The sequence below is a fragment of the Mus caroli genome, chromosome 12, assembly GCF_900094665.2.
Source record: "Mus caroli chromosome 12, CAROLI_EIJ_v1.1, whole genome shotgun sequence".
NCBI lineage: Eukaryota > Metazoa > Chordata > Mammalia > Rodentia > Muridae > Mus > Mus caroli.
The window spans coordinates 64,565,424-64,592,107 of NC_034581.1; the positions used below are offsets into that span (position 1 = coordinate 64,565,424).

At 40.9% G+C, this 26,684-nt stretch overlaps 1 protein-coding gene across 2 annotated transcripts in view; it reads left to right on the forward strand.

Annotated features, from left to right (window-relative positions):
* Positions 1-26,684, forward strand: part of Atl1 (atlastin GTPase 1) — a 68,860-nt gene that overhangs the window by 7,041 nt on the left and 35,135 nt on the right. For both annotated transcript variants that reach the window (XM_021178703.1, XM_021178705.2), the window contains exons 2-3: positions 7,181-7,368; positions 24,904-25,151. In XM_021178703.1, the coding sequence (XP_021034362.1) occupies positions 7,335-7,368; positions 24,904-25,151 (282 nt within the window). In that variant the 5' untranslated portion in view covers positions 7,181-7,334. The remainder of the gene's footprint in view (positions 1-7,180; positions 7,369-24,903; positions 25,152-26,684) is intronic.

A 26,684-nucleotide genomic window follows, 5' to 3' on the forward strand; every position in this document is an offset into this window, starting at 1 on the left:
AGGCAGATGTGACCTCATACATATGGTGATGGTTATTAGGGACTTAAGACAGGACAGCCGTGAGCCTGGGACTTTGGAACCACACTGGGCAAAATGTTTTAACCCATTCCTTAAAACTAAATTATCCTTGTACCAGAGGATGAAACATATCCATGTGGTACTAGCACCTTATTGAAGTTTACCCATCTCAAAGGATGAGTTGATGTGCTTAGCTGCCCTGTTTGAGTTCTGAAGACAGTGTACTGCATTCATCGTTCTTTGATCCTTTCCCTTATACCACACGACTATCAGTTTTCATGGGACTTTGAACAAATAACATGGCTGATAATCCATGCTATGACATTCGATGTCTTGATACTTGGGTTTTAGGACTCAGCAGACCTGATAGCAAACACAAAATATTATACAGAGTCTCTTGTAAACCCAAAATGAGAATCACAGCACTGGGGTCCTATCTAGGATTTTGGAATATGAACATGCCCTATCTGTGATGTCTACACTCCTAAAAGCCAACTCTTGGCTTGCTACCAGGCATTGGCACATATTTAATACCAGACTATGGGATAGTAATTGACAATGGGACATAAACTGGTCTTTAGGAACTGTGTGTGTTCTAGTTTACTGAACTTAAATGCAGACAGCAGAATTCTGTGGTTGAATGGAACAGTACATACTGGAAAAGCTTGGCACGATCTGGAAGCACAGGTAGATTTCTAACAAACTTCTGTGGAATCTCCCTTTCTCTCATCACCCCCATGCCTCTTTTCTTCCCTTACATATGCAGGCTCAGGGTCAGCAGAGGAAGTACGTGTACAGGCCCGTTTATTAATACTCAGTATTCAGTGTTAGCACCAATGTGAAGAAGTTTGCCGCTGATTCATGGCCCTACTCCACAAAGAGGAAAGATGACAATGAAGAAAAATTCTCCAGTGGGCACAATATTGAGCAGTACATTTCATTGATCTTTTGTTAGGCAGGAGAGTTGGCCTGAGTTAATATAGATGTATGCATAATAGGTAATAGGTCGGTCAGTGACTTGGAAAGAAGATTCAAAGATGTCAGTAGATAAAGTATTGCGAATGGGTTATTAGAAATACACAGAATGTGAAAATATTTGTGAACTATACTACCCCGGACCTGAGGGTATCCACCCTGATAAGGTATTCTTCAAGATGATAAGCCCTGTGGATGTAAACTAGCCAGTCTCTTTGCCCAGTCACTATACTACTTACTTAGTTGTCTCATGTGACAACAAGAACTTAAGCTAAATAGTAGACTCAACAGTATGGATTTCTGTTTGCCAAGTATAATTCATTTATTGCCATTGTGGAATGTTTAACCTACGTATGTCAGAGGCCATGGCAGAGACTCAAGTCTGATATTGTTGCCTATATTAGCCAGTCGTCTGATGGTAATTTAATTGTACTAGATCTTTTCTACTTTGATGGGAAAGGCAACTTGCCTCCACAGAAACAGATTCATATTGCACATGGTTTATTTTTCCTGTCATAAAGCTCTGTCTTAGTTATGGTTTTACTGCTGTAAATAGACACCATGACCAAGACAACTCCTATAAGGACAATATTTAATTGGGGCTGGTTTAACTGGTTCAGAGGCTCAGTCCATTACCAACAAGGGAGGAACATGGCAGCATCTAGGCAGGCATGGTGCAGGAGGAGCTGAGAGTTCTACATCTTCATCTGAAGGCTGCTAGCAGACTACTGGCTTCCAGGCACTAGGATGAGGGTCTTAAAGCCCATACCCACAGTGACACACCTACTCCAACAGGGCCACACCTTCAAATAGTGCCACTCCCTGGGTCATGGTGGTCATGGTGTTTGTTCTCAGCAGTAAAACCCTAAGACACCCATGAAGACATGGCGACATGGCATACAAGTTAACCCATTATTCACATATATGCATACATATATAACCCATGGCCTGAGTTCATGGACCTGTGAACCAAGGGGTGGAGATGTCATTGCTCTTAGATTATTCCTAATAATTCTTAAGAGAATTTTTGTCCTCATAACTTATTCTCTGCACACTGAAGGACTAACTAGCCAAGGGACAGATGCTTTCTCTCATGTAAGCAAGCCACGATTTTATTAACTGGGGGCTGAAGCTACTTCATAGCAGCTTTTTGGTCTTCACGCCACAGAACCAACAGATCAGAGAGTGAATTGTATTGGTTGCGGTTCCTGGCCCTAATTACTACAGGGAAATTGGTTGTTGTTCTACAAAGAGAGTAAGGAAGACTATGTCTGAAGTCCTAGGTATACCCCTTAACATTCACATGTTAATTGAACATGATAATGTTCAAGCTAGACAGAGTAGGTAGCTTGGATCACATGAGAGAAGCCCCAAGTAAAGGATGGAAGAAAATACAAATCTTGCTCTTCTTATTGAAGGTACCATCTTGGATGTTCATGTTATTCCACTAGAGGGAAATATATATATATGCCTTTAGATTTGTTTTACACAGCCAAATTTACTTCCTAACTAGTATAATCCACATGTTGATCAGTGTCTTAGTCAGGGTTTCTATTCCTCCACAAACATCATGACCAAGAAGCAAGTTGGAGAGGTAAGGGTTTATTCGGCTTACACTTCCATACTGCTGTTCATCACCAAAGGAAGTCAGGACTGGAACTCAAGCAGGTCAGAAAGCAGGAGCTGATGCAGAGGCCATGGAGGGATGTTCTTTACTGGCTCACTCAGCCTGCTCTCTTATAGAACCCAAGACTACCAGCCCACAGATGGTCCCACCCACAAGGGGCCTTTCCCCCTTGATCACTAATTGAGAAAATGCCTTACAGTTGGATCTCATGGAGGCATTTCCCCAACTGAAGCTCCTTACTCTGTGATAACTCCAGCTATGTCAAGTTGACACAAAACTAGTCAGTACAATCAGTTAACTGCCAAGGTCAACCTATTTCATGTGAGAATTTGTAAGCCTTTTTGAGATACATGCAAAAACATGCTAATGGATACAAATACCTCTTCAAACTGCTTGTTATAGACTCATTTATATAATACAGAGGGAAACAGCAGGTTTGGGAATCAGTGGTGGGAAAACTAAGTTAGGAAGGACTTTATTTATGATGAGGTAAAATGAATGTGAGAAGGGACAAAAAAATTAATGGGGGATGCAGAGGAGGAAACTGCTTAAATATTAAGATTTTTGAGATGCAAGAGCTTTACCTCAAAGTTTATTCATGTTGTAGCATGTATCAGTATTTATTTTTTTCCTTCTGAATAAATAGTATTTCAATTGTATGGATATCTCACATTTTGTTTACCCATTAGTTATTTGGCATTTGAGATGTGTCTTAGTTGGGTTTCATTGGGGTGAAGAGACACCATGGCCACAATAACTCTTATAAAGGAAACATTTAATTGGGGCTGGCTTGCGGTTCAGAGGTTTAGTCTGTTATCATCATGGAGGGAAGCATAGCACTGTACAGGCAGACATGGTGCTGGGGAGGTAGCTGAGTGTTCTATAACTGCATGGGCAGACAAGACACCAAGGAGAGAGATTGACACTGGGCCTGGCTCGAGCTTCTAAAGCCTCAAAGCCTAACCTAGTGAGGCACTTTCTCCAATAAGGCTGTAAGGACTCAAGCAAGGCACAGGTCCTAATCCTTTCAGGTAGTGCTAATCTCTAAGAGCCTGTGGTAGCCATTTTCATTCAAATCACCACAGTTGCTTCTGTTTCTTCTATATTACTAACACTACCATTTCTAAACAAGTTTCTGTGTGGACTTGCGTCATAATTTCTTTGGGATATACACCTAGAAGGAGAATTGCTGAGCCACACAATAATCCTGTATTAGCTTGAGAACTACCACACTTCTTCCTCATGCTGCTGTAGCATGTCATGTTTCACCTGTAGAGTGTGAAGGTGTCCATTTCCCTACATATTCATCAGTGCTTTCTGTGGTTACTTTTGCTCAGTCATTGCAGATGTGACATGGTAACAATCAGCTTTGGTTTGCATTTCTCTAGAAACTAAAGATGTCCTACTGGCCATTGCATGTGCTCGCTTGGGACATAAAAAAAAATCTGAGAACTTTTGGCTACTTAAAATTTCAGATTATTTGTGTTTTTATTATGTTATACTAATACCTTAGATTATACTTGAGTGTCTCAGAGTTCATTCTATCCTCCCTCTCCTATATCTTAGGTAACTCTATCTCCATCTCTGTCATTATCTGTTTATATCTCTTTAATCCTAGTACCTACATAATTTCTAACCCATGGATGCTAAGCAATACAAAACTAACTAAACTAAACACCACCAAAAGAATACAGTTCCATTTAGTTCCTGTTGTTATAATTTTTATTTATTTTTAAGGCATTCACTATGTAGTTCACTTTGGCCCTTGAGTTTATTTATTTAAAATTGGCCTTGGACTTGAAATACTCATTTTCAGTTTCCCAAGTGATGTGTTAAGTTCACTGTTATTTTATTGTTTAATACCAGTACTCAGGAGGCAGAGAAAGAGGCCAGGGTGGTGTACATAGTGAGTTCTGGACCAACCAAGATTGCACAATGAGACTCTATCTCAAACTATAATACAATAAAGTAAAATAAATTTAGGCATGACTGTAGCACACGCTTATAATGGATTACTCAGAAGTTGGAATCAGGAAAATCCGGGATCGAGTCCAACCTGGGCTGTGAGGCAATATTCTGTTATAGATAAACTATTCCTAAAGAAGCAAGGAACAGCGGCACTCCAGCAGCTGTGAGTACAACCTGAGAGGAGCCAGTGCTGCCTGAGGTGGGGAAACAGGAGGGAACCCTGAAACATTTCCTTGTGCCAGAAAACAAGGAAGTGCCTAAAATAAATTGGGTGAATGTTAATTTAAAAATATAGGAGCAGACTCAGAGAGGAGCCTTTTGGCTAAATCTAGGGAATTTTGAATATTAAAGAGCAGGAGGACTGAAGAGATGTCTCAGTGAATAAGAGCACTGGTTGTGTAAGTATGACAGCCTGAGTTCAGATCTCTAGTACCCGTGGAAAAAGCCACAGAACGCTGCCACCTATAACCCCAGTGCTAGCTAGGGAAGAGACAGAGGAGCTCTGGGCTTTGCTAACAGCCAGCCTGGCCTAATTGGTGAGCTCCAAGTTTAATGATAGACTTTGTCACAATAGAACAAGACAATGAATGATAGAAAATTACACTAGACATCCTCCTCTGACCTCTACAAACACAAACAACTCCGTGCGTGCACCCACACACACTTTAAAAATAAGGGTGGCATTGAATAATCTTTTAAAGAGTTCATGTACCCTGTAGTCATTTTTCTGTTGCTGTGCTAAATACGTGACTATGCTGGTTCATTTTATGTCAACTTGACATAAGCTAGAGTTAACTCAGAGGAGAGAGCCTCGATGGAGAAAAATGCCTCCATTAGATCTGGCCTCAGGGTATTTTCTTAATTAATGATGGATAGGGGAGGACCCAGCCCATTTTCAGTGGTTCTATCCTTGATCCTGGGTTCTAAAGAATGTAAGCTGGGCAAGCCAGTAAGCTCACCACTCCATGGCTTCTAGATCAGATCCCACCTCCAGGTTCCTGCCCTGTTTGAGGTCCTCTTCTGGCTTTCTTCAATAATGAACAGCAGTATGGAAGTCTAACCAAATAAACACTCCCCAACTTGCTTTTTGGTTGTGATGTTTCTTTCTAGCAATAGAAGCCCAAACTAAGACAATGGCCAAGGCAACTTAGGGGAGAAAGGATTTATTTGGGGCTTCAGTTCTAGAGGGAGGAGTCTATTACTGTCTAGGCTGGGAAGCATGATATCAGGTAGGCAGCATGCTAGGAACAGTTAAGAGCTCACGTTCAACTGCAAGCAGCAAGCAAGTTCTCAAAACCTGCCCTCACTGACATACTTCCTCCAACAAGATCATACCTGCTGGAACAGTGCCACCAACTGAAGACCAAGTGTTCAAATGTCTAAGACTATTGAGAGATCTCTCATCTAAACCATCTTAGGGATGCTCAACATATATAAGGTGTGTGTGTGTGTGTGTGTGTGTGTGTGTGTGTGTAGAGAGAGAGAGAGAGGGAGAGAGAGAGAGGACTAACTGTAAAATGTAAAGAAATTATAGAATTGTTTTTAAAATTCCATTTAAAATAATATAAAAGTAATTCAGACAAGGATACCAGGATGTACTGAAGTCATTAGATGAAAAATCTTTAGGCAACAGTTGAAGATTCACTGTATACATAGTTATTTACTAAGGCGTTTTGTAATGCCCAGTCTCATAGTATTTACCCATAGATGACTTCACTGAAAAGGGGGTATGGGCTTACAAAAGTGAGGAGTTGCTTGTAACATATTCTGCTTAAGTGGAGACCATGGATCTAGTCCTTAGGAGGCTGGTGGTGAGTGAGGAGATAAATGGGGGTGGAAATATCCAATGGTCAAAGAGCAGGAAGTGATAGTGTCTGTAGGATGCTGACCACACCAGAAGTATGGGTAGAGAGACAGAAACACCAAAAAAAAAAAAAAAAAAAAAAAAAAAAAGAAAAAGAGGAAGGGTATTTTTAAAAGTGTTTGTTGCTCGTGCTTTCCCTTCATATTTGTCTGCAACCTTTATGGCTGCCAAGGCACCCTGTACCACCCATATGGAGCCTGATTTTAGTGTTTGTGTGTGTGTGTGTAAAATCTTCAGACAGTCTTTGCAACTTTGGGATAGATGTTGCAATTAGACATTGAGCCAGTTACAAATTACAGTGAACCTCTAGCATACTTTGATCTAAATTAGCTTAATTTTAACATCTAGTCTTGCTCAGCATACATAAACAACAATGCAAGGTATCCTCTTTTTAAAGTATGTTGTTACTTAACAAATGACACCTGGAGGAGAATGCAGAGCACTTTAATTTGTCCAAATGTTGCTAGCATGTATTGGAACAGCCAGAATAATGGTGGTTTGTGTATTTCTGTCGCTAGATAATGCTTTTAAATTCTGTGAAAATGTACAGGGGTGACGTTTATTTTTGTGTGTTTTCCGTTGAAAACAATGCAGTATATAGTCTGTCACTGTCTTCACAGTCTGGGGGTGGGCCAAGGTACAGAGGGTGTGACGCTGGTATTTGTGTGAACTCCAGCTGGTGATGCTGAGCTCCGTTCATCAGCTTTCCCCTCCCTTTTCTTCCCCAGTCCTTCCCACCAGCGCCACAGCAACATCCTCAGAATCTGAGCGAACTGCGCACAGAACGGGCACAGAGCCTTTTAACTGCCAGAAACCTGCGGGGCCCTGGAGAAGACGGCAAGAGCAGTGACAGCGCCTCGCCACACCAGCCCACAGACCGCCATGGCTAAGAGCCGCAGGGACAGAAACAGTTGGGGTGAGTAGCAATTGGTAACTTGTGCAGCCTACACAGGGTCTGGCCCTGTGTTTTCTGCTGCTGGGTTCCAGCCTCTGCGACCAAAGACTGCTCACTGCTCCGAGGAATCGCGCTGTCACCAGTGCCGAGCCTGGTGCAGGCCGGGCCTGCAGCTCCTTCCCCATCCTGCACCGCTTCCTCCCAGCATTTGGACAGCACCCACCCCGTTGCTCCCGGGACTCTGGGCTCCGCCCTAGAGATAGGTTGAAAGGGGGGCGCAGAAGGTGGTCTAGAGCTGTGGTTGCTGGCAAAGAGGGGAACAGGGTCAATCTGGAGCAAGCGGATCCCCAGCCAGCTTTCTGGGGCAAGGGCTTACTCAGATGCTGGCGGGCTCTGGGCGGGCCGTGGAACAATGAGGTGGAGCGCGCGAGCTAGGACACTGCGCTGCAGGAGCATCTCAGCAGCCTGGGAGATGGGGTACCCTCCTGAGAGTCTCCAGCACTGTACACTTACTTCAGTTTGGGGTTAGTGGAGGAATGGGGAAGAAAGCGAGCAGAGTTGGGGGTTCTAGCCTGTTGGCTGACATGGACCTTTCGGCTAATTCAGACTAGCCTGGCTTTGTTCTTCGATTTTTACCTTGTAGAGATACTGGGTTCATGATTCAGCACCGGGCCTAGGGAAGGGCTGGGCCTAGTGGGTTCACGCGCGAGTGGGTGGGCGGTGCTCACGCAGGCAGAGAGGAGAAGAGCGCAGCGATGCGGGAGAAACCGCGCCCCGCCCGCTCTGCTGTTCTGACCAGATCTGGAGGAGTGTGGGCAGGCTGGGCGGCCTTGTAGGTTGGGCTCCAGATTTCTTGCAGGCACAATGCTTAGCTCATCAACATCCTAACTAAAGCCCTATAAACTAATTTTATCATCGGAACCAATGCAGATCTCAAACCAAAGACAGGTGGTGCATAAGAGAAACATTGTGTTCAAGTGGTTTTGCTTTGTTATTGTTTTGAAAGTTCATGCCCACTAGGGGAGTTCAGTGCTCCTTGGTTCTCTGATTCTGAGTTCTATTTCTGTCATCTTACTAAGAGGATAGTCGTACCTTCTAGTCAGTTGCTTGTTTTTCTTTGTTAAAAGGTTATAATGCCTCCTTGCCTTCCATTGATGCGGTGGCCACAAGATCATCCTGTTCTGTGGGCAAGGATCATTTGAGAGTATTCTAGATCAGTGGTTGCTGTGGAGAGGTAGGGCAGGCAGGCAATAGTTAAAAGCAATTTCATTTTCAAGATCACCAACCCTGGATTTCAATATTGCAGATACAGTCTTTGCTTCCTTTGAAAGCTTGGTTGAAGGTTCTCGTGTCCCTTTGCACCTTGTTCTTCCTCTAGAATAGGAGGACTTTGCACCCTGTTGACTGCCACAGTGAAGGTGCGTGTGTTCAACTCAGATTTTAGTATTATTCTGTGGTTGGATTGTTGACTCCACCCAGCTAGGAACCAGGCATGTAGAATTTTTTTTCTGAGAATTAAAAATTTTCTTATTATGTTTTAGCTCATTATTCTTCCATCTTCGGTTACAGATTTCTTAGATAGTGGGTCCCCCCCCCCTTTCTTGGATATGCCATTCTCAAATGGGATTTACATAAGATCACATTGGAAACTTAATAGAAATAAATGTCCCCACAGCATCCAGCCAGGGGTTTTGAGTCAACAGGTCTGAAGTAAAGCCTAGAAATCTGTTTTTTGATTTATTAGTATTGTAAGTAGTTGAGGAACAGCTAGCCTGTGATGTTGTTACTTTGAGAAACTGTCTCTTAGCTCATTTATGTTTAATACTCATCTTCCTAACAGTTCACTCCAAAATCATCAGGACAATACCAATTATAAGTGATACATTGGGGGTGGGGGTGTTACAGTCATTACTTGTCCACTGGAAACTTTCAGTAAACAACGAAATGCTAGAGTTTGACTTCAGTGTTTTGTGGGGATGCTTCACTACTTAGGTTTTTCCTTGCTGTGGAGTATCTATAAATTATTTAGGAAATACAGTGATAAGAGGTAGAAATTTTAACAAAGATGTTAACCATTCCTACCTTAATTCCACTGTATTCCCATTTCCCGCCATAGTACTGTGTGCCTGGCAGTGCATATGACAGCATATTCAATGCAAATTCATCTGAATTATCCCATTTACTCTTTAGCTGTTAAAATACTCATGTCTTTACGTATCTGTTTTGCAGATGGAAACAATGGAAGTCACTGGTAAGATAAATGACTTAAAGTCATATATTTTGTAAGTTAGAGAACTGTAGTTAGCAGCTAGGGTTTTCTTCTGATTTACTTTTTGTAGCATGATACCATGGAATGGTTTTACAAATGAATGAGTTGGAATGTGAGGATAATATGGAAACCAGGTTTTCATGAGAAGCCATGAGTTTCTCTGATGAGAAAATAGTCCACTGATGCTTAAAGAAAACAGCGCCGTGGTCCTTTCTCCTAGCCGCCATCAGAGACATCACAAAGACAAAAGTGAGGCGGGGTAGATAGCCCAGACTCTGAAAATACGATGATTCCTGAGGAGAGAACAAGAAGATCATTTGCAAATAAGAGCCAGGACCTTGTAGAACTTTGAGATGAGGATTCTTTTACTGAGGCGACAGTGCTTTTTTACAGAGATCAGGGAGGCTAGAGAGCAGAAAAACTTAACGTTGTTGACCAGAGTGTGGGGTGGTGTTGAGGATCCTACTCAGAGTCACCACTGGGAAGCAGGTATGTAAGCTCCACTGAGAATCTACCACCTGAACCTGAATTCTGCATGAAGGAAGTTTGAGTATATGGAAGTACTTAAGAATTGACCTTTCATTATTATTGTTATTACAGGCATTATTATTGTTATTTTAATGATTAGGAAATCTTGAGATTAGAGATCCTAAGCAATTTGCCAGAGACACCACACTTTCTGTATTCTAGACTAGTATGTAGCTCAGGGCTGGTTATTTCTACAGTTCTTGTACTGAGGACCAGAAGCTAGAACAATGCCAAAGGCTGTCACAACAAGCTGATTTAGGAATAAGCTGGTAGAAGAAAGCAGTGCTCTATAAACTCAATCACTTTGGACTAGAAAAGTAGATAAAGTGTGCTAGTGTGGACAGTAAAGGGGGCAGATGAGTATCAGAAACAGTAGCCCAAAAAGCAGCCTTTGAGTGCAGGCTGGAGCACATCTACCAGAAACAGGACAACAGTGGATACCTTTTTATTTATTTCTGTTAACTTTCTCCAAAACTAAAGATACAATGCAAGAATTTAGTTTTCTACAGTTTGACAAAAACTGAGAGTACAATAATATCTTATTAAAATGTTTGAAATAAAGTGTTCATTTGGGCTACCTTAAAACAGAACCCATCTTAGCTGCACAGTAAATATAAGAAATTTCTGTTTGTAGGAATGACAATTGTGGAAATTTTAGGTTAGGAAATTTTAGGTTTCTGGTTTTGTTTTTAAGGGGAGACTGACAATGGTCAGGATATAATACAGTTATGAGCAGAACTCTGATGAATGGCTTAATATTGAAGTGGGAAGATGTGGAACTTACCAAGAGTTCCACTTGTGGGGCTGGTGAGATGGCTCAGTGGTTAAGAGCACTGACTGCTCTTCCAAAGGTCCTGAGTTCAAATCCCAACAACCACATGGTGGCTCTCAACCATCCATAATGAGTTCTGACGCCCTCCTTTGGTGTGTCTGAAGACAGCTACAGTATGCTTACATATAATAAATAAACAAATCTTTAAAAAAAAAAGTTCCACTTGTTAAGTGCATACTTGAAGCTTGGGAATAAGAGAAACAGATTTGAAAAGAAAAAAAAAAAAAAAAAAAGAGGAACCGTGATGAGTCATGAGCCCTAAGGCCTCACTCACTAGTACAGCCAGCAGTGAGCTTCATATGCAGCAAGGAAAGAACGAGAAGCGAGACTAGAATGGAAAGCGGGCCAAAGAAGTAAGGGAAAGGAAAGCCATATCAGAATGAGAAAGCACCATGTTTCCAGGGTGTAGAGCAAAGTCCAGGGCCAGATTCAAGTGTAGGATTTAAGGGAGAAGAAGCTTTCAGAGTGTAATACAAGGTCATGATGTCAGTGCTCCCAGGGTTAGAGCCAAGATCATCTCAGAGGACACACCCACTCTCTCCCAAGTCTACTCAGGCCTGTCATGCTGGGAATCAGGAAAAGCCTGACCCCAGCCTGCTATCTCAGAACATGTGAGCTGAGATGTATTCTATACAGAGATTGGAAAGACCTATTCTTAGATACGTTCCATTACTGGTGTTGTATATGACCAGCAGTCTCAGAGTTGAAGTGAATTTGCCTTTGTGTGTTTTGGAAATGCAAATAACTTCGAAGAAGCTGAAGAGCATGGTGGTGAAATGGAGCTTAACTAGAGTAGAACAGAGCTGGTGTCTCTCTAGCAAAAGAGCATATGCCCGGCAGCAGGCATTTACATGGGGACTACCCATGCCAGAGCACACTGTCAGGATTATCATGACAGAGGGTATGATTGAGGTTCTGGCGATCAGGACCACTGTGCTCAGTCATATGCAGGAGATAGAAAAGCTGGTGAATGACAGAGGTCAGATCTAAACAGGATGCCTCGTTCTTCTTACTACGGACATGGAGGAAACAGAGTACACTCCATATCAGGATTCTGTTCTCTTTCTGCTTCCTAGGTACTGAAGTGTGACGTTGACTTTCATAGAGCTGGGCTATTGTTTAAGGTCAATATTGCTTATTGCCTTTTCTTTAAAATGTGACAATGCTTAATTATATTAGTTATTTTTATTGTTCTTATGATGAAGTAATTGAGAAAAACAACTTGAAAAACGGGTTATTGGGGCTTATGCTTTAGGAGGGAGATCAACAGGAAGCAGAAAAAGCAGACAGGAAGTAGGGCTTAGCTACAAAACCTCATGGTGCACTCCCATTGACCCACTTCCTTCATCAAGCATTCGCCTCCTAAAAGTTCTACAGCATCACCACACAGTGTCACCAATACGGAACCGAGTATTCAAGCATGTGACCCGTGAGGGATGTTTTTCCATATACCTCGTCCTTATAAATCAAAACAACATAAATTTCTAAATTTCTTTTAGGCTCGACATGTACTATATGACACATAGATATATATGACACATGCTGCATGACTCATGCATTTATATAACATGTGCTATATATTCTCACCTCCCAACATTTTCTCACTTAGCTGATTCCATAATCAGTTTTTATACATATACACAAACATGCACAGACATACACACACACACCCACTCATGCACATAAACATAGACACATGTATACACACATACATTCGCATGTGCACACTTGCACAGACACATGCACATATAAACCTATGTGCACACGTACACACATAGACTTAGATTCTGATACAAATTTGTTTTAATGACTCCTGGGATACACCTTTGCCCCTTCTTAAACTTACTTTTAGTCCAGACTAACTATAAATTAGATTCCATGCTCATTAGGAGGATGAGTCACACTAAAATACCTCCACTCTTGAAAAGGTCTTTAGGTTTGAACTTTTTTCTATAAAAATTCATATAAATATCTTTATAAAAAGAGCATATAAGGTATACATAGTCAGCTTAAAAGTAATAGTGACCCCCTGTGTCCGCACTCCCCGACGAACCATTTCAGTATTTCCTTACTCTTCCATGGCCTCCTTAATGGCAGCTTCTCCTTCCCCTACAAAGGTGAACACGTTTACACACTTGTGGTGTTTTTATCCTCGTGATAATTTGAATGGTTCCCCTAAGTAAGTATGTGTACCTCATTAATAGATGTCTTCCTTCTTTCGGCCCTGGTGAGGGAACTAGTGCCCTGGATGAGTTTGGCTCCCATCGACCACTGAGCTTCAGTCTCAGCACAGTGTTTGTTTTTATTGTAGGACAGTCACACTAAGTGGCTCAGGCTAATCTTGAACTCATTCTACAGTTTAAGCAGGTACTGAATTTATCCTCCTACCTCAGCCTCCTAAGTGGCCAGTAGTATACACTGGTACCACCAGGACTGCCTTAATTCTACACTTAAGGTTTTTCCGTCTGTCTGTCTGTTTTTGTAAAACTAAGATTAAATTATATAATTTCCTCCCTTCCCTTTCTTCCTTCTAACTCTTCCATGCACTCCCTCTTGTTTGGTGTGTGTGTGTGTGTGTGTGTTGTGCACACACCTATATTCCTAAATCTACACATACAGCCTGCTCAGCCCATATAAAGTTACATGTATGTGATTGCAGGACTGACCATTTGGTATTGAATAGCCAGTCTGGGGTCTCTTACCTGGAGAAGACTATTTCTCCTGCTCTCAGTATTCCTTAGTGGCCTGTAGTTCTTTGTGTAGGGTTGAGGACCTGTGAGATTTCCCCCTTCCATGTTAACATGCCTGTTGGTATTGTCCTTGTTCAGATCTTGTTTAGGCAGCCATATTGATGAGGTTTCATGGGTGTAGCTTCTATGATATTTCTAGGAGACAAAATTTCATGGTGTAATATAGTAGGAATCTAGAGTGTGCATTTTTTCCAAAAATATTTTTTTCACCCTGTGTCTTTACCCACGCCTGGTGTTGTAATGTGGAGTGAGGCCTTGTCACTGCCTCCACCTGCCTGTACTGATGTGTGAGCCCCAGTCTCTGTTTATTCATCTCCACATGGTCCAGCTATGCCTGTTTGTCCTTTGCTTATTTTAATAGGTGTTTTTTCTTCTGGATTTTCTGAGTTCTTTACTTACCTTCGTTGTTTGGGTCCCTTTTCCTACTTTGTGATGTGGCTTTGCTCTTTGTAGACAGGCACTCTATGTTTAAATGTAGTCAACCTAATCACTCAGTACTTCTCCTTATGGTTTATGGTTTTTATAGTATAAGAAATCTTTCCTTATCTGAAGGTTGAAATATATTCTAGTACTTGATTTTTAAATGATAGTACTACTTTTTCAAGTATTTTTTATTGCAAAATATACATTTTACCATTTTAATCATTTTAAGTGTTTGGCTCAGTGACATAAGTACTCATACTTTTGCACCCATCACTATGTTTAAGTTAGTTGTAAAGCTGAAACTCTGCCCCTGTTAAGCAGCACTGCCCATCCATCCAGCACTTCCCATCTCAGCTCCTTGAGATGCTGGATTCTCCTTCCCTGTGCTGTTGTCTATGGTAGGTGCTTCATATAAGTACAGTGTTGTGGTATTTATCTCTTCGTAAGTGGCTTGTTTATCTTTATATATTATTTTATTTATTTCTGTCTTAGCAGATTTCAGAGTGGGTGCTGGGAATTGAACCCAGGTCCTCTGGGAGAGAAGCTAGTGCTCCTAACTGCTGAACCATCTCTCTAACCTTCAATAGTTTGAACATTTTTGAAGCTTACTTTATATTCCAAAATAATATCAAATTTGTGAGGGCACGTGTGTGTGTGTGTGTGTGTGCATGTGTGCACTCGAATAAGTGCGTGCTTGTGCAAGCCATGTGCCATTCCTCGAGTACCATTTGTTTTGCTTTTTAAACAGTTCTGTCATTTGGCCTGGAACTAGCCTAGGCTGGCTGAGCAGCCAGCCCCAGGAATCTGCCTGTCTCTATCTTGCCAGCACTGAAGTTACACATGTGCATCACCACGCTTGGCTTTTTCTTGTGGGTCTGGAGATTTAACTCATGTCCTCCCTCACTTTACAAAGCAGGCAATTGAGCTTTGTCCCCAGCCCATGCTTTCTAACTGTCCCTAGGATATATTTCCATACCCCTTATTAGTTCAGACTTTCTCAATGCGTAGTTCATTCTCTCCCATTTACTAGCAAGGTTTGGACTTTTTAAAAAAGATATTTATTTATTTCATGTATATGAATACACTACAGCTGTCTTCAGACACACCAGAAGAGGGCATCAGATCCCATTACAGATGGTTGTGAGGCACCATATGGTTTCTGGGAATTGAACTCAGGACCTCTCAAAGAGCAGTCAGTGCTCTTAACTGCTGAGCCATCTCTCCAGCCCAAGGTTTGGACTTTTTAATCTATCAGATACTACAAGCTGATTGACATTTTAAAATGATCAGATTGGTTGGTACATTTGTCAAGTCTCCTTTTTTTTTTTTTTTTTTTTTAAAGATTTATTTATTATACGTAAGTACACTGTAGCTGTTTTCAGACACATTAGAAGAGGGCACCAGATCTCATTGCGGATGGTTGTGAACCACCATGTGGTTGCTGGGATTTGAACTCAGGACCTTCAGAAGAGCAAGTCAGTGCTCTTACCCGCTGAGCCATCTCTCCAGCCTGTCTCCCTTCTTTTCTGTTAAGCTTTACTTACAAACTTTTGAACTATTAAGAATCTACCAATATGACAGCATCACGTTTTCTTGAAGAATTTGGCCTTTTATTTTTGTATAGTAGGCCTCTAGAGTAATATTTTTGTCTAATACTAACATAAATGCTTAATATTTTGTTTGCTGGTTCCATTTGTGAACCTATCAAATGCTACCTATAAAATGAATCCTCTTGCCTGCAAGATTTTCTCTAAAATAGCCCCAGAGTACTCAAAGTTGATTATCTCTCTTGAGTTAGTATCTCCTGAATAGATAAAATATAGTTTTTTCTTCCTTCCTTCCTTCCTTCCTTCCTTCCTTCCTTCCTTCCTTCCTTCCTTCCTTCTTTCCTTCCTTCCTTCCTTCCTTCCTTCCTTCCATCCTTCCTTCCTTCCTTCCTTCTTTCCTTCCTTCCTTCCTTCCTTCCTTCCTTCTTTCTTTCCTTCTTTTTAATGAGTTTTACAATTAGGAAAATCATTAAAACTTTCTGATAAGAATCTCTATTATGTAATAATGATTATTTGCTCTTATTCTAAGTTTTTCAGATTTTTTTCCTTTATGCATATCAGAATTTAATAGCTGAGTACCAGCTTCTAGTGACTTAGAAATTTCACATAAGATTAAAATTTTCCTGCTTAGAATGCAAAACCCAGTGTGCAAAAAGTTGAAACAGAATGTTTATTTCCTTCTCAATTTTCTGGTGTTGTGATAGAATACCTGAGATTGATTTTTTTTTTAAAGAAAGATGTATTGTGACCCGCTTCCTTCAGGTGGATAAGTGCATGACCAGATGGCCATGTCTAATGAGAGCCTGCTCTTGCATCCTGACAGAAACCTGCAGGGCAAGGGCATGTGTTAAAGAGACAGCACATCAGGGCAGCTTCACCTTTCTTAGCTATTTTTTTATTTAGTGTATTTTGACAAATCTCATTCCCTTCCCTCCACTCCTTCCCCTTATCCAGTCCTCATGCCCTTCCCCTCTCAGCTTCATGTGCTCTGCTTTTGAACCCACGAAGTCCCTTTAATGCCTCCACGTGCATGGGTAAAGGACCATCTATTGGAACAGGAGTAGCTTCTCAGAGCCTGCATCCCTAAAGAAACTGACTCCCTCTCCCAGCAGCCGTCAGTTGCCAATAGCTCCTCAGCTAGGAGTGGGACTTCACTAACTTGATCTTGTGCAGGTCTTGTTCATGTGGTCATATAGCTGATGTGAGTCTGTGTGCAAGGACCCTGTCATGTCTAGCAAATACTGCTTTCCTGCATCTGGCTCTTACAATCTTTCTTGCTTCTCTTGCTTCTCTGTTATGACAGAACTGAGCCCTAGGCTAAATGAGTGTGATATAGATGTCCCATACAGAACTAAGAACTTCAAAGTATCTTATTCTCTGTGTAATGACCACTAGTAAGTCTCTGTATTAATTACTATCTATTGCAAGAAGAAGTTTCTCTGATGAGGATTGAGAGGGATAAGAATTTAGGGGATAGTTTATTACTTTGTACATGTAGCAGGAGGATAATACTAAGTTCTCCCATAAGACCTAGCCAGCCACAAGTTTGGCTCAGTTAGTAGTGCCAAGCCTGGGTTCTGTCTTGTGGAATGGGCATCATATCTGATCAGAAAGTGGCTGACTGCTCGCATAACATTCATTTCTCTATTGCACCAGTGCACGTCTATTGCTCACAGAGTACACAGCTAGGTAAGGCTGTTGATTACTTTGCTTTCTTGTTAGTCTGTATAGAACCTTCCAGAGGTCTGAAAGCTAGCTGGTAGGCATGAAGATTCCTGGTTGGCACTAGCTTGATTTCCTTACATCTTATGATTCTAGTATGTGGTGAAGTCAGGAACACAGCTTCTGAAGGGTCAATGATGGAACAGCTAGATTAATGGATACAGGGGAGAGGAAAGTATGGGGAGGGGTTATGCTAACATTAAAGACCTTTGAAACAGTGTCATTTTTTAACAACCCACTCTTGCTGTAAATAATCTAGTTCTGCGAGAGCAGAATGTTGTTCACTCTTCTGAGAATTTGCTAAGTTCTTCAAGAAGGACAGCAGTATGTTCATAAGAGTTTTCATGACCTCACCACTTTCTAATGGTCCCACCAGCTCTCAGTGGGAGCCAGATTTGAGTGTGTCTCAGTGGGGACAAAGCATACTCAAGCCACAGCCAGTTGGTCCTCTGCTGGGGAGCCATCTGTCTATACCCATTATGGTAAGTGCTGTCCCTGCCTGGCTTATTCCTGACCTGTTCCTTTCCTTTTCTCTTTTGAGAGTTGAATGCTGTTTGGGGAATTGATATTAAATTTAGTTTAAGAAAACATATTTAAGAAGGCAGAAATCTGATGTGGACAAATCTTGGATTAGGGCTGGGTGAAGGATAGGTTAGTGGTAGAGTGCCTGCTTAGCAAAATAAAGTGTTTCATACCCAGTACTGCGAAGAGAAGAAAACAAATAAACAACCCCCCACAAGTTCAGTCTTCCCTATGTTATTCACTTCTGCCCTGCAGAGCCAGAGCCAGGAATGAGAAGCAGGCAGACACTGGTTTTTCTTCTTTCCATCTTCCCAGTACCCACCTCGTTTCAAATCCTCCCACACCTCTCATCTCTCTCTGACTGACCTGGCCCCTGGGAACCCTGCTAACCCGTTCTGTCCTTTCTACCCCATAAGCCCTCCAGTCACACAAACACTTCTCATAGTTGTACGTATTGTACATGCTAAGATATATCTTGAATTACTAGAATATGCAATGGCATTTATTCCAAGCGAGCTTCCTCATTCTTTGCATTTGTATTATATTTTGTAGGTGAATAAACCACAGTTAATTGAGCAGTCTCTCATTTGAAGGATGTTTATAGCTTCTGGTATTTTGCATCTATGTGACTAGTCTGTGGAATGAGTTCCTTGAACTAGCCTCTCTAAGCTGAAGGCTATGTACATTTACACTCTTCACAGGTATTTGCTCGCCTGCTAGATAAGACACTGTGTTCATTTTGCTGTCCCCTGCAAGGACTGACCAACCATGCAAACAAGGAGTTGTTGATCTTTGCAAAGCAAGTGCTTTATCAGTATATGTTTCAGTTTTATTTGCCAGACATTGGATATCTTTTCTTATACATGGAGCCTTTTAATATGTTTCTTGTCAGTTGCTTGTTTGTAATCTTTGTCTGTTTTTCCTGTTTTATCCTTAGCTCTGGTTTAAGTTGGCTTTGAGTATGATGAAGTAGAAGCAGAGGTTCATTTCCTTGTAAATGTTTCATTGTTTTGTATAATTTATTGGGAAGATAAATCCTTCCTTGTTATTGCAGTTATATTTTTTGTTATAAATAAGATAAAAATAAGAAACACTTGTGTGTCTGGAATCCTTAAACATTTTTTATTACCTCTTCTACTTTATTGTCTTTTCTTTTGTTAAACAGAGTCATAGTCTGTAGCTCAGGTTTGCCTAAACGGAGGCAGTCTTTGTGCCTTAGCTTCCCTAGTACTGTGCTATAGGCATGGGCCACCACACCTGTTTGTTTGTTTGTTTGTCTGTGTTTCCTATATCAGACTAGAACATTCTCTGTAGCTCAGGCTAGCCTTGAACTCTCAGCAGTTTTCTAGCCTCAGCCTCCTAGGTGATAGGATTAAAAGCACGTGCCACCACACCTAGCTAATATCATCATATTTTAATTACTGTGCATTTGAAATGTCAATGGCTAGAGCTATAAGTCCTCCAACTTTGTTCTCCAAGATTTCTTTGTTGGCCTTTGTTTTTTGTGTTTCCATCTGAACTTGTTAATTTGTGTGAGAAGTATTGCTGAGAATTTGATTATTGTTATAGCTAATCTAGAAATCAAAGGGGTTGTTGACACACTTACAATATGGAATCTTTAAGTCTGGGAACATTTGTATTTGTATTGTAGTGCTGCTTTGTATTTTCCTTAGAGGTCTGAAGTCCCTTTCATTGACTGCTGTAGTATATTGGCACCATGATGGCTTACTGGGTGCTCCTCTTCCCATTTCCACAGTCAGATGAAACAGGCGTGGTAGCAGCATTTATCTCATGGCACTTTGCAAATACTGAGATCCGCACACTTTCTCACCCATTACAAACTTGCACTCTGTGTACCAACATATCACTTAAGTTTATTGCTAAATGTGTCACAATTATGTCATGTAAATGACTTTTCTTACTCAAAAACCAAAGCTTAATATATAAAATTCATTCTTTTAGTGTACTGTCCTATGACTGTGACAAGTTTGTACAGTCATGTTATGAGACTGTAACCAGAGTATAATCTTTACACTACTCCATATACCTTTGTCTCTCTTTATAGTCCATTTTGTCTACTCCACTTCTGGCCACCACTAATATACTTAGCCTCGGCTGACTTTTCATATGAATGGGACCGTGTAGCGTATTGCCATTTAAGTGAAATTTATAAGGTTAAGCCATGTTGCATGAATCAGTCGTTTATTCCCTTTCATCCATGAATAATATCCCATTGTATGAATATTCTAGTTTGTTTATTTAATCCCCAGCTGAGGAGCATTTGTTTACTGTTTAAATTTTAACTAATATGAATAAAGCTACTGTAAACATCTGTGGATAAATTTTTGGTTTACATTTACTTTGGATAAGTTTCTACAAATGGTATTTCTGGGTCTTTGGGTTTGCAACTGTGAGAAAGAACCTGTCTGCACATGTGCTGCACAGTCTGGCCTTCTGACATGGAAAATAGCATTCTGTTGGCTTCACATTCTTGTCAGCACTGGGTTCATTGTTTCTTTCTTTCTTTCTTTCTTTCTTTCTTTCTTTCTTTCTTTCTTCCTTCTCTGTTTCTTTTTTATATGTGTACAGTATTATCGTTTTTATTTTTATTTTTCAGCTTATAATATAATTTCTGTATTTTTTCATTTCCTCTCTCTAAGCTGTTGCCAGCCTCGACACCACAGGGTAGACTGTGGTCAAATGTGAAGTCAACCATTGATCACTTAGCAAACTTTTTCTGAGGGAATAAAGCTTGATTCACTGGGGCCAGCACTCCCTGTGACCAATGAGAAACTCTCTGGACTCTTTAAATTTTGGGGGGTTCGAGAGAAGGAAAAGAGAAAAATGGGGCGGGGACTGAGAATCACACATTCACACACACACATTCACACACACACATTCACACACACACATATACACATATTTGGTGGATGAAGCAAACTCCAACAAGTTGACTCCAACAACTTTTTTTCTCTTAAACACCTAAGCCAGAGTATTCTATGTGGAAAAAGATTACCTCATAACTACAAGTTACACATTCTCTACAAACAGTCAACACAAAACATATTCTTAAAAACACAGACTAACGTCATTACATAAAGGGTATTACAAAAGGATTATTCATTATGAGATTCTTTGAAACTTATCTCTCACTAAACATTTCCCAGCTAGTGCTCTCTCCACAAGCTCAACATAATCCCAAAGCAAGAATTCTTTTGTCATTGATTAACAGAATTTAAGCAAGCCAGTCTATAGTATGTATTTGCCAAGAAACAGATCACCATCTATCTTATGTCTTATTTTTGAAGTCTTGTTCAGTTAAACTGGCAAAACATTTGCTGTCTGTTCTTATACTCATTACAGATTATTTACTCTTTATTCATAACTCTGCCTTTTCATGGTGTACACAGAAACCTGTGGCCGCATCCCTAGAGCACAAGATCCAGGAACTCAGACCCGACCTAGAATGAAATGTTTTCTTTGATCACTAACTTCTCCCAAGTCTTTTTCTCTTCCAAGTACAAGTGCGTGCTTGTCATGCCTGAAAGTTCTCTGTGCTCACTTCTACCTCTGCAGGCTTTGCTTACTGTTCTACAAGGAGTTCTTGCTGTGTTATGTGTTTCAGGCAAAGCAACTTAAATCATCTCCTTGAACTTTCTATCCACTACTCTAACTTCCTAAAACCATTTAAATCAAATCAGGAATTCTGTAAAATCACTAATTCATCTAAACAATATTATCTCATGAAAGTTTATCTTCATGTTGATCTACAGGGAAATTTGCCCAATAATAATTTCACTCAGGAAGTAACCACACTAGGTTATCTAGGCAGTGAAGGTTTCCCCATGTCCAATCACACCAGGCCAGATACACAGCAATGACAAACATGGGAAGGCACATCAGTAGCAGAAGCAATTCTGGAACAAAGCCCCTTGGGCTATGCCTCTCTAGAGTACACCCATCGAAGTTGTGAAAAACAGTGGGCCTTATCCAGGAAGCTCCCTTGCCTACTGCAGCTCCTTCTGCATGGCAGCAGCACTAAGCCCTCCCTTATACCCCACACACTCTCTTTCAAGTTCATGGCCTCTTTTCTCGTGAATTGTTATATTCATATATGTATATACATATATTCTTAAGTATATCATGTTCAATTGGTATAATGTTGTCTGTATCAGGACGGACCATTTGATACTGGATAACTAATTGGTGTGCTCTTCCACAGGGAAGACTGCCTCCTAGTGTCAGCGTTGCTTGGAGTTCATTGTGTAGGATTGAGACCTCATGAACTTTTTCTGTCCACTTTGAAATGTCTGTTTGGGCAGTGATGTTGGTGAGACTTTATGGTGTGGCTTTTGATATTACTAGGAGATATTACATGGAGTTTGCTGTGAGATATTACATAATATCTAGGGATCTAGGGATGTGACCACAGGTTTCTGTGTGTACCATGAAAAGGCGGGGTTATGAATGAATAAAGAGTAAATAATCTATAATGAGATACTACATAATATCTCACAGCAAACTCCATGGTCCTCTGGTTCACACAGTCTTCTTCCTTCCTTTCCATTATGCTCCCTGAGCTGTGGGTGTGGCTGCGGGGGTGGGAGGGTTTGGTAGATGTGACCATTGGGAATGGGCTCCATAACACTATAGTTTGATTGCTTGTGGTTTTCTGTTGTGGTCTTCACAAAGAGAATTTTCCTTGATAAGGGAGAAGTGAAGACTACATCTGTCTGTGTTTAAGGACAAATGCTTAGATTTTTGTTAGAGATTATGCTGGCACATGACCTAAGACCCTCTCAACAAGAGGGAAACCATTCCTGGTACTGAAAACCTACTACTCAGGGACAATGAAGTCATGAATCTACTACTCAGGGACAATGAAGTCATGAATCTACTACTCAGGGACAATGAAGTCATGAATCTTGGAGGAAAATCTCTAACCTCGACTCTACTAAACTAGCACAATTCTTAGTATTTTAAAAAAGGTTTTATTTTTCTTTTCTTTTTTTTTTTTTTTTTTTTTTTTTTTTTTTTTGGTTTTTCGAGACAGGGTTTCTCTGTGTAGTCCTGGCTGTCCTGGCACTCACTTTGTAGACCAGGCTGGCCTCGAACTCAGAAATCCACCTGCCTCTGCCTCCCGAGTGCTGGGATTAAAGGCGTGCGCCACCACGCCCGGCTTATTTTTATTTTCTGTATGAGTGTTTTGCCTGCACCTGAGCATCACATGTATGCAGTTCCTGAAGAGGCCAGAAAAGGGCATAGGAACCCTTTTCTCGCTACAAAGCCCAAACTAGCTTCAAATTCAAGATCCTCTTGCCTCAGCTTCCGTAGTTATTGGTTTGCCACTGTGGTAGCAGTACAGTGCAATTTTAATTATAAAACAAATTTATCGTATTGATTATAATGTACAGCTCCAAAGGGTTAAAATAGCCTAAACTAATATTAATTAGACAAGAGAGGCTTTCCATACTATAGGTAATAACTTTTCTAAACGATTTTAATTAAGATAAGTATTATTGATATAGGAAAAGTTTGATTTCTATTATATACTTTATACAAGTACCAACTCCTGATAGAGCTTAAACACCAAAAGTAAAACTTTAAAACACAATAGATATATTTTCAGATTTTCATAAGGAGTTTATGAGACATAGCAAAGTGCTAAATACATAAGAACACTATAATAAAGTTTATTATGTTGAATTAACAGTTGCTCTACATCTGTTAATTTGTGAAGCGTGGAGAGGTGACGTGTGCTTGTGCAGGTGCAGTGGTTTTGCATGTTGAGTGTATGTTCTCCTCCTGTGTTTTCTGCTTGTCATTCCAAGTGCCTCTTGGGATTGGATGTTCATTTCTTCCTCAGGCTGGGAAATTGTCTGCTGTAATTTCATTGAACACCCTATGCTTTAGAATTTATCTTAACTCTTTCTCTCTCATGAGTGCTGAGATTTGGTCTCTTGATTGGCTTCTGAAGTTTGTGGTCATCTGGGTCATTCTTTTTGTTGTTTGTTTGCTTATTTGTTAAAATATGGTGTCTGGAGAGATGGCTTAGTGTTTAAGAGCATTTGTTGCTCTTCCATATGACCTGAACTCAGTTCCCAGTCCCCACATCAGGTGGCTCACAACTAGCTGTACCTCCTGCTCCAGGGATACTATGTCTTCTTCTGACTCCCATGGGAACCTACACAAACAAGGTGCACACACACACACATGATACTATCATACCATATACATAAATAAAAATAACAATATGTATGTATGTATGTATATATGTATGCCACACATATACGTTAATGATATGAGTGTGGACATACATGTAAATGTCTGAATACAAGTTTTTGGACTCAGTTATTCACTTTCTGTACAAGCCTGAGGGCCTGAGTTTGCTCTCCGAAACCATACAAAAACAAGGCATGGTGGTCCTCACCCATAAGCTTAGTGCTGGGAAGGTAGAGATAGGAGGATCCCTGGGGCTTGCCGGCCTGCCAGTCGAGCTGAATCAGTGAGTTCCAGAGTCTGTGAGATGCCTTGCCTAAGACAAATAGGGTTGTGCAGAGGGATTGACCTGTGGCCTCCGTCTGTATGCACACTGATGTGCAGGCACACTCCCAATACTCTCATGCGTCGACATAGAGGCACTGCAAGGATTTGTTTAAATAGCCAAGCCATCTTAGAGGATGGCTCGGTGAAATACAATCATGAGATTCAGCTGCTTCAAAAGGTGAGTGCTTGCTTAGGCTTTTTTTTTTTTTTCTTGTTTAGTAAAGAACTTTGTACCGACTTAGACTTAGAGCATTTTAAAAGGAAAACAATGGTTGATTGCATCCCATGACCAGGAAGACTAGTCCCCGGTCTGGTCCAGGTACCTTGGTCTGAGTGATATAAAACACGTGACTAGAGATGAACATGCTCACTCTGCTTGAGATAATTAGCTGAAGTAATTGGTATTTTGTTCCACAGGTGGGTTTTCAGAGAAGTCAAGCGACTGGAGCTCAGAAGAGGAGGAGCCAGTGAGAAAGGCAGGGCCTGTCCAGGTCCTCATCGTCAAGGACGACCATTCCTTTGAGTTGGACGAGGCTGCGCTGAACCGCATCCTTTTGTCCCAGGCCGTCAGAGACAAGGAGGTGGTCGCTGTGTCTGTTGCTGGAGCCTTTAGAAAAGGGAAGTCCTTCTTGATGGACTTCATGTTGCGGTACATGTACAACCAGGTAGGGAAGGGCACGTAAAGTCATTGTTCCCAGGCCCCTTCACATTGTGTTGTGTTTCTGTTACCAGGGGTGCCTGTATAAAGGCCATGGTATAGCTACTCCAACGGCAGTGCTCTGGAGACTGAGCACACACATGATTGTTCCTGGACGCTACTGTGCAGCGGTTAGCTGAGGAGAGAACTAACCTTTGCTCTTTAAAGATCAGCATAGTAATATAATGATGAACTGTTACAGTTTTAAAATGTTAAGCTTTTACCATAAATTTTTCTTTTTAATAATTTCCCCACAATGTTTATGATGACATTCTTAGAGCTTGAGGCAAAGGGATTTGGGTGCCAGTGCCTGTGTTCTTCCACTGACAGTAGTTTCTGGGTTTATCTTCTCTGTGTGTGTGTGTGCTTGTTCCTACTAGCCATTCACCACTCCATGATACTGAAAAATCTCAAATTAAATTGCTAATGTCAGTGTACTTTCTCCCCATTTTTCAATATAAATTAGACATTACTCTTATAGCATTTGTTTTTAAATAAAGTACATACAGAGAGACACAAATATGAAGTGTGAACTTGTTTATTTTTATAAATACGCATTTTTGTATAGCCTAGAACTCAAAACAGAGCACCACCATTCCCCCCAGAAAGTTTCTTCACAGACGTCCTAATCTGTTCTCACCTTGCTGCCATCCCTGGAGGCAGCTGATAGTGTCTGACAAAATCACGTGGTACAGAAACATGACTTCAAGGACCAATGGGAAGCTAGGACGAGGCTAGAGGTCAGCAAAGGAATCAGTCTGGCATTGCCCCCACAGCAGATTCGAGTACAGACAAGGAGTGTTGAAGCAGAAGAGATACATCACCTGAAGGACTTTGTGTTCGGAAGCACTTGAGATCAGGGACAGAAGAATTACAAGTTACTAGTTAGCTGGCCTGGCATAATGGCACACACCTTTCATCCCAGCACTTGGGAGAGAGGCAGGTGGATCTGCATGAGTAGATGCCTGATCTACAAAGCAAGTTCTGGCACAGCCAAGATGAAACCCTATCTCCAAAAAACAAACAAACAAACAAACAAACAAACAAACCAAACAAACAAAAAACCATTAGCCTAGACTGCATATCTAGTTCCAGACCAGGCAGGCCACATGACACGACTATGGCAAAAGGGCTTTGACCTGTGTGTTTATAGCATGGTTATCCATTTTTAGTTTGATCTTTTATGTCTGAAGTATTTTAAGACAACTTTGAGGCTAACATTTATCCAGTGTTAGTTCAAACAAATAAAGAACAGAATCACAAAAATCATTCAATCTTTGAAAGCCGGCAAAACTCTTTTAAACCCTGGTTCCTAGCGTATACCAAAGTGTAATTGTACTTAACACAAAAGGATTATTAAACCCTGGTTCCTAGCGTATACCAAAGTGTTATTGTACTTAACATAGAAGGATTATTAAACCCTGGTTCCTAGCGTATACCAAAGTGTTATTGTACTTAACACAAAAGGATTATTAAACCCTGGTTCCTAGCGTATACCAAA